General features: G+C 46.2%; 10 protein-coding genes and 1 non-coding gene across 11 annotated transcripts; 6 read left to right on the top strand and 5 right to left on the bottom strand.

The window, feature by feature from the left end:
• Position 1: 1 nt before the first annotated feature.
• HPODL_01584 (uncharacterized protein) lies at positions 2–916 on the bottom strand (the record flags this gene model as incomplete). Its single annotated transcript, XM_014078096.1, has 1 exon — positions 2–916. One exon carries the CDS (start codon positions 914–916, stop codon positions 2–4), a length of 915 nt encoding a protein of 304 aa, XP_013933571.1.
• Positions 917–1,191: 275 nt separating this feature from the next.
• On the bottom strand, positions 1,192–1,392 carry HPODL_01583 (Protein transport protein SSS1; the record flags this gene model as incomplete). The annotated part of the gene is made up of 1 exon (XM_014078095.1): positions 1,192–1,392. One exon carries the CDS (start codon positions 1,390–1,392, stop codon positions 1,192–1,194), a length of 201 nt encoding a protein of 66 aa, XP_013933570.1.
• Positions 1,393–1,479: 87 nt separating this feature from the next.
• Positions 1,480–2,253, bottom strand: HPODL_01582 (Rrp1p; the record flags this gene model as incomplete). The annotated part of the gene is made up of 1 exon (XM_014078094.1): positions 1,480–2,253. The coding sequence occupies one exon, from the start codon at positions 2,251–2,253 to the stop codon at positions 1,480–1,482; it is 774 nt and encodes a 257-aa protein (XP_013933569.1).
• Positions 2,254–2,309: 56 nt separating this feature from the next.
• HPODL_01581 (Pre-mRNA-splicing factor SLU7) lies at positions 2,310–3,371 on the top strand (the record flags this gene model as incomplete). The annotated part of the gene is made up of 1 exon (XM_014078093.1): positions 2,310–3,371. One exon carries the CDS (start codon positions 2,310–2,312, stop codon positions 3,369–3,371), a length of 1,062 nt encoding a protein of 353 aa, XP_013933568.1.
• Positions 3,372–3,450: 79 nt separating this feature from the next.
• HPODL_01580 (5'-AMP-activated protein kinase subunit gamma) lies at positions 3,451–4,422 on the top strand (the record flags this gene model as incomplete). Its single annotated transcript, XM_014078092.1, has 1 exon — positions 3,451–4,422. One exon carries the CDS (start codon positions 3,451–3,453, stop codon positions 4,420–4,422), a length of 972 nt encoding a protein of 323 aa, XP_013933567.1.
• Positions 4,423–4,632: 210 nt separating this feature from the next.
• On the top strand, positions 4,633–6,768 carry HPODL_01579 (protein of OPT family transporter; the record flags this gene model as incomplete). The annotated part of the gene is made up of 1 exon (XM_014078091.1): positions 4,633–6,768. One exon carries the CDS (start codon positions 4,633–4,635, stop codon positions 6,766–6,768), a length of 2,136 nt encoding a protein of 711 aa, XP_013933566.1.
• A 74-nt stretch (positions 6,769–6,842) lies between these two features.
• Positions 6,843–6,926, top strand: HPODL_05445. The gene has a single exon. It is a non-coding gene; the product is annotated as a tRNA-Leu (tRNA).
• A 56-nt stretch (positions 6,927–6,982) lies between these two features.
• Positions 6,983–7,642, top strand: HPODL_01578 (Splicing factor 3A subunit 2; the record flags this gene model as incomplete). Its single annotated transcript, XM_014078090.1, has 1 exon — positions 6,983–7,642. One exon carries the CDS (start codon positions 6,983–6,985, stop codon positions 7,640–7,642), a length of 660 nt encoding a protein of 219 aa, XP_013933565.1.
• An 18-nt stretch (positions 7,643–7,660) lies between these two features.
• Positions 7,661–9,046, bottom strand: HPODL_01577 (kinetochore protein NUF2; the record flags this gene model as incomplete). The annotated part of the gene is made up of 1 exon (XM_014078089.1): positions 7,661–9,046. One exon carries the CDS (start codon positions 9,044–9,046, stop codon positions 7,661–7,663), a length of 1,386 nt encoding a protein of 461 aa, XP_013933564.1.
• A 122-nt stretch (positions 9,047–9,168) lies between these two features.
• Positions 9,169–10,062, top strand: HPODL_01576 (uncharacterized protein; the record flags this gene model as incomplete). The annotated part of the gene is made up of 1 exon (XM_014078088.1): positions 9,169–10,062. One exon carries the CDS (start codon positions 9,169–9,171, stop codon positions 10,060–10,062), a length of 894 nt encoding a protein of 297 aa, XP_013933563.1.
• A 19-nt stretch (positions 10,063–10,081) lies between these two features.
• On the bottom strand, positions 10,082–11,755 carry HPODL_01575 (Calnexin; the record flags this gene model as incomplete). Its single annotated transcript, XM_014078087.1, has 1 exon — positions 10,082–11,755. One exon carries the CDS (start codon positions 11,753–11,755, stop codon positions 10,082–10,084), a length of 1,674 nt encoding a protein of 557 aa, XP_013933562.1.
• Positions 11,756–11,842: the final 87 nt, after the last annotated feature.

The raw sequence follows: 11,842 nt of genomic DNA, 5'->3' as shown, positions 1-11,842 counted from the left end.
ATTACACCCTCTTTCGCTTCAGTTTTTCCTCCTTCAGCCTGCGCTCCAGCATCTCCTCGCGCTTGTCGTCGAGCCGCGCCTGCCGCAGCGCCCGCTCCTCCTCCTCCAGAATGTCGGCACCCGTGGCCTCCATGTCGTCGTCATCGTCGTCAAAGTACTGCCGCTTCTTGCCTCTGTTGAAGAGCTGCCAGATTTCGTCGCTATTATAGTCGCGTCGGCGCTCGCGCGGGTCGTCCACAACAAAATCGTCCAGACTATCGTCCTCAATGAACGAGTCCTCGTCCTCGTCTCCAGAGTCCGCCTCGATGCCGTAGCTGTCCGTGCGCACGCTCCGCTGCACCGGCCGTTTTTCTCTTTTTGCAACGTTCGGCTTCTCCCGCTTAGATAGCTTCTGCAACAGCGCCGTCGAAGGCTGTGCAAACTTTCTCTCGGGCTGTTTGCTAGTGTCCTTCTTCCTCGTCTCCATCTTGATCGGCGCATAAACCAGCTTGTTCTTGTCGACGGTCTCCGCCCGGGACATTAGCTCCTTGAACGACATTTTCGGCAGCGGTGGCCGTGCCGGAGCAACTGGCTTCTTCGCTGCGTCTTTTTTGGGCACAGGCTTCTGTCTGTTAAGTCGTTCGCGCTCGCTGTCACGCTTCTTCAACGCCTCGAGCCGTTTCTGACGTTTCTGCTCCTCCTGCTTCTCTTTTTCCCGTCGTCTCGCCTCCTTGAGCCGTTGTACGGCCGGGTCTGGTGCCGGAGTGGTCAGAACAGAACGGCTAGGTTTCTTGGCCGTTGTCGGCGGTTTCTTCACTTCACCGCCCGATTTCGGCACAGACACGCTTACAGACAAGTTAGGTGTCTGTTTGACCCCGGAAGAGGGCGTCTGCGTGCCTTTTCCGGTGATCTGTGTCAAAAGCGAAGAGAAACTCATGGGGAAAAAAGTCGCGACGGCGACGACAGAAATACGGTGATGTCGCCAAAGCAAACGTCAACGCCAAAACAAACCGGCGAAGATGTCACAAGTGAGACGAACTGAGCTCAATGTGCCGAGGCTGCGCGTACGAGCTAACTCAGCACCATTACTTGTCTACTACGCTACGTCTAGTTCGCTACGTGGTGAGCATTAATACAATTTATTCAGATCCTGTAGAGTACGGCAAAGCCATTTCGTATCTATGCCGACCTTTCACGCCCTCAATATCCGCACTAAACAATCAGATATCTGATTGGAATATGGATCAGCTTGATGGCGTATCCAACAACGCCCATCATCAAAAAACCAAGCCCCACGGCACGAATCAGTCTCAGGTACTCCTTCTTAGATGGCTTCGTGCACTTGGCAACAAATTGGGAACCTTCTTTGAGAAACTCCACAGGAGCCTCGGTCAGCTTATCGAACTCAGCCATAACAACTAATGGAAAATAATCAACGAAAAAAAGCAGGGTAAACGAATTTTTAATGCTCGTTCGAAGATTTATTCTGCCACTATATAATTAGTCAAATCCGGTCCATTCTTCCTCCTCCTCTTCTTCGTCTTCCTCCTGTTCCTCGCTCTTGTTCTCTGTGTATCCCCATGTCTTTAATCTCTCGTCTCTGATCAGATCATCCCGCACCTTGTTGCGAAGAGTCTTCATCAGAGCGTCTTTCTGCAGCTTCTCAAATGGTTGCAAAAGTTCTGCAAGAGGAACATCATCAAATCTCTCTTTGGCCTTTTCTGCCTCAACATCCTCCTCGTCGCCAACAACCACGTGCTCCAGCTCGTCCAAATAAACATCCACCACATGGTATGTGACTCCGGGAGGAACTGCTGGTCTGCCACTCAGAACGTCGGCTTCAAGCGACTTGATGTAATTTTCAAGCAATTCCAGGTCCCACTCTTCCTTTTGTAGCCTCACGAAGCACTCACGCACCACATATCTCATCAACAAGTAGAACTTGTCCACTCTCCATTGGTCTAAAGTAGGCCACTCTTTGCAAACAACTGCCCAAAACGCCTGAACAAACAAACAGAACTGCTCCTTGGAGATACATTGGGAGAAGAGCTTGGCAAGGTCATCTGCCAGTCTCTGCTGCGGCCGTGGTCTATCGCTGAACCACATCGTATAGTATAATCCTTTCCATAATTTCTCAAATTCAGGCAGCGTGAGGGGTCGGACATCTGCTCTAGCCCCAAGATATTTCTTCAGAGTCTCCAAAGCATGGTCTCTGGTCTTGCGATCCGTCGAGGCCAGCTTCTTGACAAACGTCTTGGTCTGCACTTTCTTCATGAATAAAATTTTCAGCACAGCCTTTTCCGTTTAAATAAATTTATCTTATTTATTCTATGGATACCGATCACCCAGGCTACAACCATTTTGGAGCACCAATCCCTGAGGATGAATCGAAATACGACGACACAGGAAAACCAGTGACTGACTACATTCCAAACTACATCTCGAGTAAACCCTGGTACTACGAGGAAGACGCGCTCAAGGTTGATTCAAACCTGCGCAGGAAACGAGCGGCCGAGCCTGCATCTGTGGACAAACTACGACATCAGCGTCTTGACCCGGACGCAGAGTTTGTGCCGAACAGCGAGCCTCGAAAGGGCGCAGGAATCGAGGACGAATACGATTTTGTGACAGAGGAAATCAAAAGACGACGGAAGCTGCTCAAAAAGGGAGGCTGCGAGAACTGCGGCAGCACCAAGCATTCGAAAAAAGACTGTCTGGAGAAACCGCGTAAAATCAGCTTCAAATATCGCAAAGAAGAGCCCAAAAGCAGGTCTGGAGAGGTTCTTCGGGTTAAGAAAGACACTCAAGACTGGGAAACTAAACGAGATCGATGGCACGGCTTTAGTAACGAGGAAGACTACGAAGAGCATCTTAAGACCATGCGCGAAATCGAGCAGAAACGGATCAAGCAAACGGCTGTGGAGGACCATGAGTACGACGAGGACGAGCTTGCAGAGATGGAAGAGTTGGGCATTGCCGAAGCTGTGGCAAACTCCAAGACCATGACCGCTAGCGGCACAAATATTCCAACCAGAGCTTTGGATGAAAAGGCAAAGTATCTGGAGGGTGTTGGCATCACGGAGCAGGAGGAACAAATCGAAAAGACCACAAAAGAGGACAACAAATCGAAGTTTCTTAACGAAGAAGGCGAATTCGTTCGACAGGAATCTGGCGAAGCTGAGGAGTTTGAAAAGCAGAAACGATTTGCAAACACAAAGCAGAAGAAAGACAGTGAGAAATTCGTCTTAGGAGAGCCATTGCCTAGCCAGAATTCGGTGGCTGAAGCGTCGCCAATAGCAGACGTGCCGGAAATGAATGACAAAGAAAAAGAGAAGGAACTGATCAGAGAAACAAAGAGGAGACAGTTGCTGGAGAAGTACGGAGTTCTGTGATTCGTCCGGGTAACTTGGTTTTTTTTGGTGAACAAAAAAAAGGAGGGAGAAACAACAGCATTTAACATACGCAATAAAGATGCAACAAGAGAATCCGGGGGCCCCAAGCTCTGAGGAGACTCGAAGAGACCAGGAGGTTGCCTTGAAGGCGATTCGCACATTTCTCCAGAGCAAGAATTCATTCGACGTTCTTCCGGTGTCATACCGATTAATTGTTTTTGAGACTTCGTTGCTGGTTAAACGGGCACTAAACATCTTGCTACAAAACAGCATTGTCTCCGCTCCACTATGGAATAGCAAAACTTCCAAGTTTGCGGGATTACTCACTTCCACAGATTTCATTAACGTGATCCAGTATTACTCTCAAAACCCAGACCAGTTTCAGTTTGTGGATAACTTGACACTCGATGGCTTGCGCGACGTGGAGAAGAAATTAAATGTCCCGCAACTGGAAACAATCTCTATCCACCCATTCAAATCACTGTATGAAGCGTGTGTGAAGATGATTGAGAGCTCTGCAAGACGGATTCCCTTGATTGATAAGGACGAGAAGACAAATAGAGAGATAGTTGTGTCTGTGCTCACGCAATACCGGATTCTTAAATTTGTTAGTATGAATTGCAAGGAGGCCCATATGCTGCTGCAACCGCTGAGCGAGCTCAACATCGGAACAACCCAGAACTTGTCGGCCGTTCGAATGGAAACCCCCGTGATGGACGTCATCCATATGCTGATTTCGCACTCTGTGAGCTCTGTTCCGATCGTTGACGAGCAAAATAAGCTGGTGAATGTTTACGAGGCCGTAGACGTTCTTTCGCTAATCAAAGGTGGGATGTACGCAGATCTGTCGCTGAGCGTGGGCGAGGCACTCATGAAACGATCTGACGATTTCGAAGGAGTGTACACCTGCACGCTGAAGGACAATCTGTGTGTGATTCTAGAGACAATACGCAAGTCCCGTCTTCACCGTCTGTTTCTCGTGGACGATGAAGGCCGCTTGGTCGGGGTGCTTACCTTGAGCGACATCCTTAAGTACATTTTGTTTGCATGAAAACGCTGATTTTTTTGCTCTGCACAGCCGTAAACCTGATAAGTATCTTTACCTAAAAAAATAGAGCAAAGCGATAGATTATTTTCTCCGTTTCCGTAATTTAGTCAGCAAATTTTCCACCTCTTCATTCTTTATCCCCGGCTACTGTCTGCCCACATTGCAGAGTCGACTTCCTTTGCCATGCCAATAACAACAAAACTCCCCAACGACATGCCTTGGGAATCCAAAGCCGCTTTACCACAGGTCACTTTGCGGTCCACGATAGCCGGTCTTGTTATCGGCTCTGTGATTCTTGTTTCCAACTTTCAATTCGGGCTGCAAACGGGCTGGGTTTCGATGATGTCGCTACCATCAGCGCTACTTGGGTTCTCAATTTTCAAAACATTGCAGCCTCGGCTTCACTGTCATTTCACAGACGTTGAAAACGTCTTTGTCCAGAGTGTCGCAGTTGCTGTTGCCACTGGACCGTTGGCGTATGGATTTATTGGCATCATTCCAGCCATTGAGAAACTCATGACCGACGCTGAAAGCGGCTCAGAGTCCGGAATCGACCTGTCTCAACTGTGGAAGCTAGTGACTTGGGCTTTTGGACTGGCTTTTTTTGGAGTCTTTTTCGCTGTGCCTCTTCGAAAACAATTCATCATCAAGGAGAAGCTGGCTTTTCCAAGCGGCAGCGCCACTGCCACCCTCATATCTGTTTTTCACGGAACAACACTCAACGTCGAGTCCCAAATGAAATCACAGCCTAAACAGTCTTCATCTGCAGAAGAACACGAGAATCATCCTGAACGACCTCCAACGCCGAACAACATCACAATCATCGAGTCGCAAGATCTGTGCCAGCTCCAGCAGGTCGAAACATACCAGACGAACATCAAACTTCTCGCGGCGACCTCGAGTGTCTCCTCTATTTATACCGTTGTTGGTTATTTTGTTCCTCAAATAAAACGTATACCAATTCTCGGCAAAACCATCTCAGAATCATATCTGATCAATTTTCAGCCATCCCCATCATACATCGGCCAGGGAATGATCATGGGATTCACCACAACGGCCTACATGATGGTCGGCATGGTGTTTGGCTGGTGTATTCTCAGTCCTTTAGCACAATATATGGGCTGGGCTCCTGGACCCGTGGACGACTGGAAAGAGGGCGCCGAGGGTTGGATTATGTGGATTAGTTTGGCCATCATGATCAGCGACTCTATTATCTCGTTTCTCGTCATCGTTGTCAAGTCGCTAGCGTCACTATATCAGTCACCTTCCTCTAGACCCCTCTCCAGAACGGGCTCCGTTGATTCTCCACATGAGGAGCTGGAAAGACTGATTGATGAAAATGAGGTGGCTTCTGATGAAGATATTTCAAGCAGCACTTATCACGGCGAGGGGTCGAATGACCATACCCCGAAGAATTCTTCCTCGTCGTTGCCCGAAACTGATCAATTCAGCGACCGCTCCACATACGTCGATCTGGACGAGTCTCACCAAATATCGGCGACAGTCACCATTGTTGGGCTAATTGTGTCGTCGGTTGCATGTGTGGTGTGCACGCGATTGGTTTTCGGTCCAGTTGTGCCAATTTACACCATCGTAACAGCAATCATACTATCTCTATTTTTGTCTGTTCTCGGTGTCAGAGCACTGGGAGAGACAGATCTGAACCCTGTTAGTGGGATTGGAAAACTGTCACAGCTGATTTTCGCACTGATAATACCAAAATCTCAACCTGGCGCAATCCTCATCAACCTCATTTCAGGGGCCATTTCCGAGGCCGCAACGCAACAAGCGGGCGATTTGCTGCAAGATCTAAAAACTGGATACCTCCTTGGAGCGTCCCCAAAAGCACAGTTTATTGCGCAAATTTATGGATCGCTATTTTCCGTGTTGTTAAGTGCTGTGATGTACAAACTGTACAATAGCATCTATGACATTCCAAGTCAAATGTTCAAGATCCCCACGGCTGTAATTTGGATTGATTGCGCAAGACTCGTGAACGGTTCAGGACTGCCTCCAAAAGTTTTCGAGTTTGCCATAGTGTTGGGTATCGTTTTTGCAGTTATTTCATTTGTGAAAAACACTGTTACTCCTGAAAACAAGTGGCACAAGTACATCAAATTTCTTCCTAGTGGAGTCCCTGTGGGAATTGGAATTTACAACGTGCCCTCCTTCACTCTTGCACGGTTTGTTGGAGGACTGGTTTCGTACTTCTGGCTCCGCAAAGTTACTCCCGGGAATTCTGACGCCAGAGTTCGTCTGATTATATTTAGCAGCGGATTGGTTCTTGGAGAGGGTCTGTTCAGCGTCTTGAACATGCTTTTGACAAGTCTCAATGTGCCTCATCTATAGATTGATTCGTATATTCATGAGCAGTCACCGGCTGCGAGTTATGTGGTAACCATGAGTAAAATTTCCGATATTCTGGAGGATTGGCCGAGTGGTCTAAGGCGGTAGACTTAAGATCTATTGGATTAAATTCCGCGCGAGTTCGAACCTCGCATCCTTCATTCTTTTTGAACATGGTTTTTATATTTTTTTTTTTGGCTAACCTTTTAAACACTCTATGGACTATCAGAATAGAGTTGGCTCTAAAAAGGGCAGTGGTGGCATTGCAGGCGATGCAGAGACCAATCAGTACCGTCGTGAGCGCTTGAGACAACTGATGTTGTCTCAGATCGATCTAGACAATGACCCTTATGTCTTTAAGAATCATCTGGGCATGTTAGAATGTCGCCTTTGTCTAACCACACATTTATCGGAAAGTTCTTATTTAACACATACCCATGGCAAAAAGCATCAATACGCTCTAATGAAAAGAGCCGAAATGGATAAGAAGCCCACTAAGCCTGAACCAGGTAAGGTTGTTGGGATATCTGCGGTTCCTAAAAAGAAGTATACAAAAATTGGAAGACCAGCATACAAAGTCAGCAAAATTAGAGATCCAGAGACTTTTCAAAAAGGGCTCCTGTTTCAGATACAAATGCCGGAAATAGCGCGAAACGTAAGGCCCCGATACCGTTTAATGTCGTGTTTCGAGCAAAAGATAGAACCACTAGACACAAAGTTCCAGTATCTGGTTGTCAGTGGCGAGCCGTATGAGAATATTGGATTCAAGATTCCAAGCGAATCGATCGATATGACAGAGGGGCGGATCTGGGATTTCTGGGACGGCGATACCAAAGAATATTTCGTCCAGCTGTTTTATGTGGACAATAACAACTAATAATGTACATTATAATGATTAGAATGATTCTGTTGCATATTGGTTGATCCTATTGGCCATTTCGTCAATGTAGAAGCTGATTTTGGAGTTCAGCTCATTCATCTCGTAGCTGGCACCTTTACACTCGGCTTCAAAGTCCTTCTTGAGTTTTTCGGACTGCATTTCCCAATCGATGGCCTCATTCTCTTTGTTTCTGATGATTTCATCTTCCTCAGATTTCCTTTCCATCAATTGGGACCTTTCTTCTCTTAGCTCTCTCAATTTATCTTCGAGTTGCAACAACTTTTGTCTCGTGTTTTCTTTGAACGCGGCGAGCTTTTCCTTTTGGGAATTCAATTGTTTCTTCAGGTGGCTAATCTGTCTAGATTTATCGTTAAGCTCCACTTCCATTCGTTGAATTTCGTCTTGCATATTCTGAATGGACTCTGTTGACTTTTCTTGTTTACTGAGTTCAGTTTGTATTTCTTCCAGTACGCGATGGTAGTTCCGGAATTCGTGTGTGAGTTGCTGGAACGAGTCTATGGAGATGGATATATTTTTCGATCTCTGCTCTAGTTCAGTCAAATGCTTTTGTTCATTCGCCAAACTATCTTTCAAGCTCTCAATGACTTCTTTCACGCTTTCTGGAGACTCTCTAATATAAGGAGTCAGTCTTTCCAACTCTTTTTCGCACTCCAGCAAGAGGGAATTTTGATTCTCTAGTTCTCGAATGAGACCAAACTTTTGCGTTTTGTATTCTGCGCGTGCGGCCGCCAACTGCTGTTGAGTTTCGGTGAGAGCCTTAAGTTCATTCTGCAACTGTTGGTTCTTAGCCATTATTTCGTCCTCATTGTACCCTTGTCTTGACATCTTGTTTGTCAGGTCCTCGTAGGTGGACTTGAGCGAGTTGTTGATTTTCAACGCGTGTTTATATTGAGATAGCGTATTTTCACTGGAGACAAGCAGTTGCTCACAATCGCCCATTCTTTCCTCCCTAAATCTCGCGTAGTTTATCAGAGCGCTCAATATTATACGGATACGAGTTGGTTCAGGTTTTGCCATGTCTCGAATGCTGAAGTCCTCAACACCACAATCGCACAAAAACTTGTACATTATTCTTTGCGAAGCAACAACACTCAACGAGTTCTGGAGTCCTTCCTGGTCATCGTCTTCATTGCTTTCCATTTGTTGAATTCTTTGCTTCAGAGAGTGGGGAGAAACATATAGAAACTTGTCCATGATTTGCTCGATCAAGCTTTTCATAAAACTTGGTGTGGGTTTCGTCAGCATCTCTTCGCTAACATTGAAATCCATCGTATCAAACAGGGAAACAAGTTCTCTTGTCTCAAGAATGGGGAATTTGTAACGAGTACGCGGTATTGCTGTCGGCTGCGATGATCTGTAAATTGCACTGGGACGAGCCATGTTGAGTTAAAATTAAAGATTTAAAACAAAAATCAGAAATTGTAAACAAATAATATATACGCGTACACGACTGATATAAATAAATTTGATCCTGGAGATTATGGAGATTCTTGTATTTTTACATGTCCCAGAATCTCCAGTACCCTCCAAGGTTTTACTGCGTGTATTTGCTTCGATCGATAGCGAAAAAAAACTCCTTCTACATCGGCTCGACCCCTGATCCGTACCGACGACTTCGACAGCATAACGGGGAGCTGGCCGTTGGTGGAGCAGACAGAACGAAGAAAAACGGATTAAGACCATGGCAAATGACTTTGGTTGTTTATGGGTTTCCGTCGAAAACTTCAGCATTACAGTTTGAGTACGCGTGGCATTATGCCTACCAGACGCGACATATTCCGGTCAAGAAACGTATAGGAACGAGAAATAGTGGCAGCAGTGTGCATATAAAAATAGCCAATCTCAAACTGTTACTGAGCGCGCACGCATTTGGACGCATGGGACTTCGAGTTGCAATTTTTCAAAAGGCCATATATGACATTTGGGTCGTCAATCGCTACAACGTTGCAGTCTCGGAGTCTGTCCTTTTGAAGCTTGATTTTGAGGAAAATCAACAAAAATTAATAGAAGGTGGAAATTACGAACAAATGAAGGCATTTGTAAAATCCTTGGAGAAGGAAGAGGAGGACTACTTTGAAATTTCTTTGGAAAAATTGGAGGAAAATAACACTCGCAAATGTTGCGTCTGCCATCGAGTGGTGGATCAGTTTGAGGACGTGCTAGGGTTCTGTGCTAGCAAAGACTGCCACGCTCTGTATCATGTCCAATGCTGGGCAGAAGAGATGACTAAAGATGTTGTTTCTGAGCCGCTCTCCCATTCCGTTCTTCCGCTCACTCCCGTGAAAGGCAAATGCGTCAAATGCCAAAAGGTCAACTGGTGGTGGCCAATGATCAAAAACTCCATGAGGCTACACCAACACTTTACAGAAATCGGAAGACCATGCATTGAAAATTAATTTTATAGACTAGAGACAACTATCCTCTCTTGACAGCTTCTGTCTCATTGATCTTCGATTCGGACGCGGTAGCCTTCTCTTCAACAGACTCAATCCGCTCTTTAGCCTCGCTTCTTTTGACTGGCTGAGGAGCAGATGGAGCAAACAAAGTAGCAAATATACTGATAATGGTAGCAGATATAGCAAAAGTGGTGGTAATAGTGCCCACAATCACGGAAGCAAAGAAAAATGCCTCGCCAGGGCGGTTCAGCAGAGTTTTGGTTGGATCATCCAAGAAGTCGGCCCAATATGCTTTTCCAGAAGCATAAACTTTCAAAACTCTATCGACTGATTTATCCAACAAGTCCGAAACCAGAGATTGCTCTTCAACCTGAATTTCAGGCTCCTCAGCATCATACTTGGCTTGAGGAGCGTTGGCAGCAGCTATCTGTTCTTCAATCTCAACCTTTGGAAGGAAGGTGTTGTTGCCAATGTACTCTGCCTCCTCGATAGAGTGACCCAGATAGATGTTGTCAAACATAATGGAGTCAGTCATAGTCCACAGCTCAAATCCCAATGCACCGATAGGCTCAAGATTCGAAGGAGTTGGGTCTTCGTAGTAGTTTGGGTTAGGGATCTTTCTTGGAGACCATGGTCCCTTGTAATCAGGGTTCTCAATCAATTCTGGGGTCCATTTGCCTTTGTAATCTGGGTTTCTGATTTTTGGCGCAGACCATGGTCCACAGCCGTGCTGTTCACAAGCTGGGTTCGGGATTTTCGGAGCAATCCACTCTCCGTCCTCTTCCTCGTCCCAGTACTCAGGTTTGACTGCATCTGGATCCGGAATGTATGCCTCAGCATCCTCATCCCAGTCTTCTGGCTTGACTGCGTCTGGATCTGGGATCAAATAAGGAGCGTCTTCATCCCAATCCTCCGGCTTGACAGCATTAGGGTCTGGGATCAGTTCGTCGTCAACCCAGTCAGCTGGCTTCTCGTCGTTAGGATCATCGATTTCCTTAGGAGGAGTGAGTTCAAAGTATCTGGAATCCAACAGTGAGCCCGCTTTTGCAACTTCGCCATTGATTCTGATCTCAAAGTCTTGATTAGGCTTAATTATCAACGTGTAAAGTGTAGATGTTTTCACGATCCTTGCCATTGGAGGCACTTTGAGATGTTTCTCCTCGTATTCACCTGTTTTAGGGTTCTTTCTGCGAATGATAAAATGGACCTTGTTGGACATTCCACATTTGTCAGGACCAAACATGACCTGGTATGGAGTATCGTTGCTAAACTCAACCGAGTCACTAACTCCGCCTTCCTGGCTCAACAATTTGATGTATGCGCCACCGCATTCAAGACCTTTTTGCAACTTGACCTCGTATTGCAACACCAAGGTGTTGTTGGTGTTGTCGAAAGGAGTAGGCAATCTTGCACTGATAGCATGATGGGCAGCCTCTGTCTTTGCAACAAGACCCTTGTCGCCTTTCAATCCAGGGTTTACAGTTGGCTCTTCAACATCCCATTCGCCTCGATACACAAAATTGTCATCGCGCTTGCTATGAGAAGGTTTCCACCTAGAAGCCCATGTCTCGTTAAATTGCTCGAAAAAGGCGTCAGACTCAAGACTCAATGGCAAAAAGTCTTTGCGCTCAACATCCGCCGCATACGAGACCAGTGAAAGAAACAGAAGAATGATTGGACGGCTGACTTTCATAAGTGAATTGTGGATGCGTTGTCACTCTTGTTGGAAATAATTTATTTTATTTTGACAACTTCTCCGGATTTTCTAGAATCGGGACTC

The sequence above is a fragment of the Ogataea parapolymorpha genome, chromosome VI (genome assembly GCF_000187245.1).
Source record: "Ogataea parapolymorpha DL-1 chromosome VI, whole genome shotgun sequence".
NCBI classification, from domain to species: domain Eukaryota; kingdom Fungi; phylum Ascomycota; class Pichiomycetes; order Pichiales; family Pichiaceae; genus Ogataea; species Ogataea parapolymorpha.
This window is presented reverse-complemented; position numbering and strand designations above follow the sequence as displayed.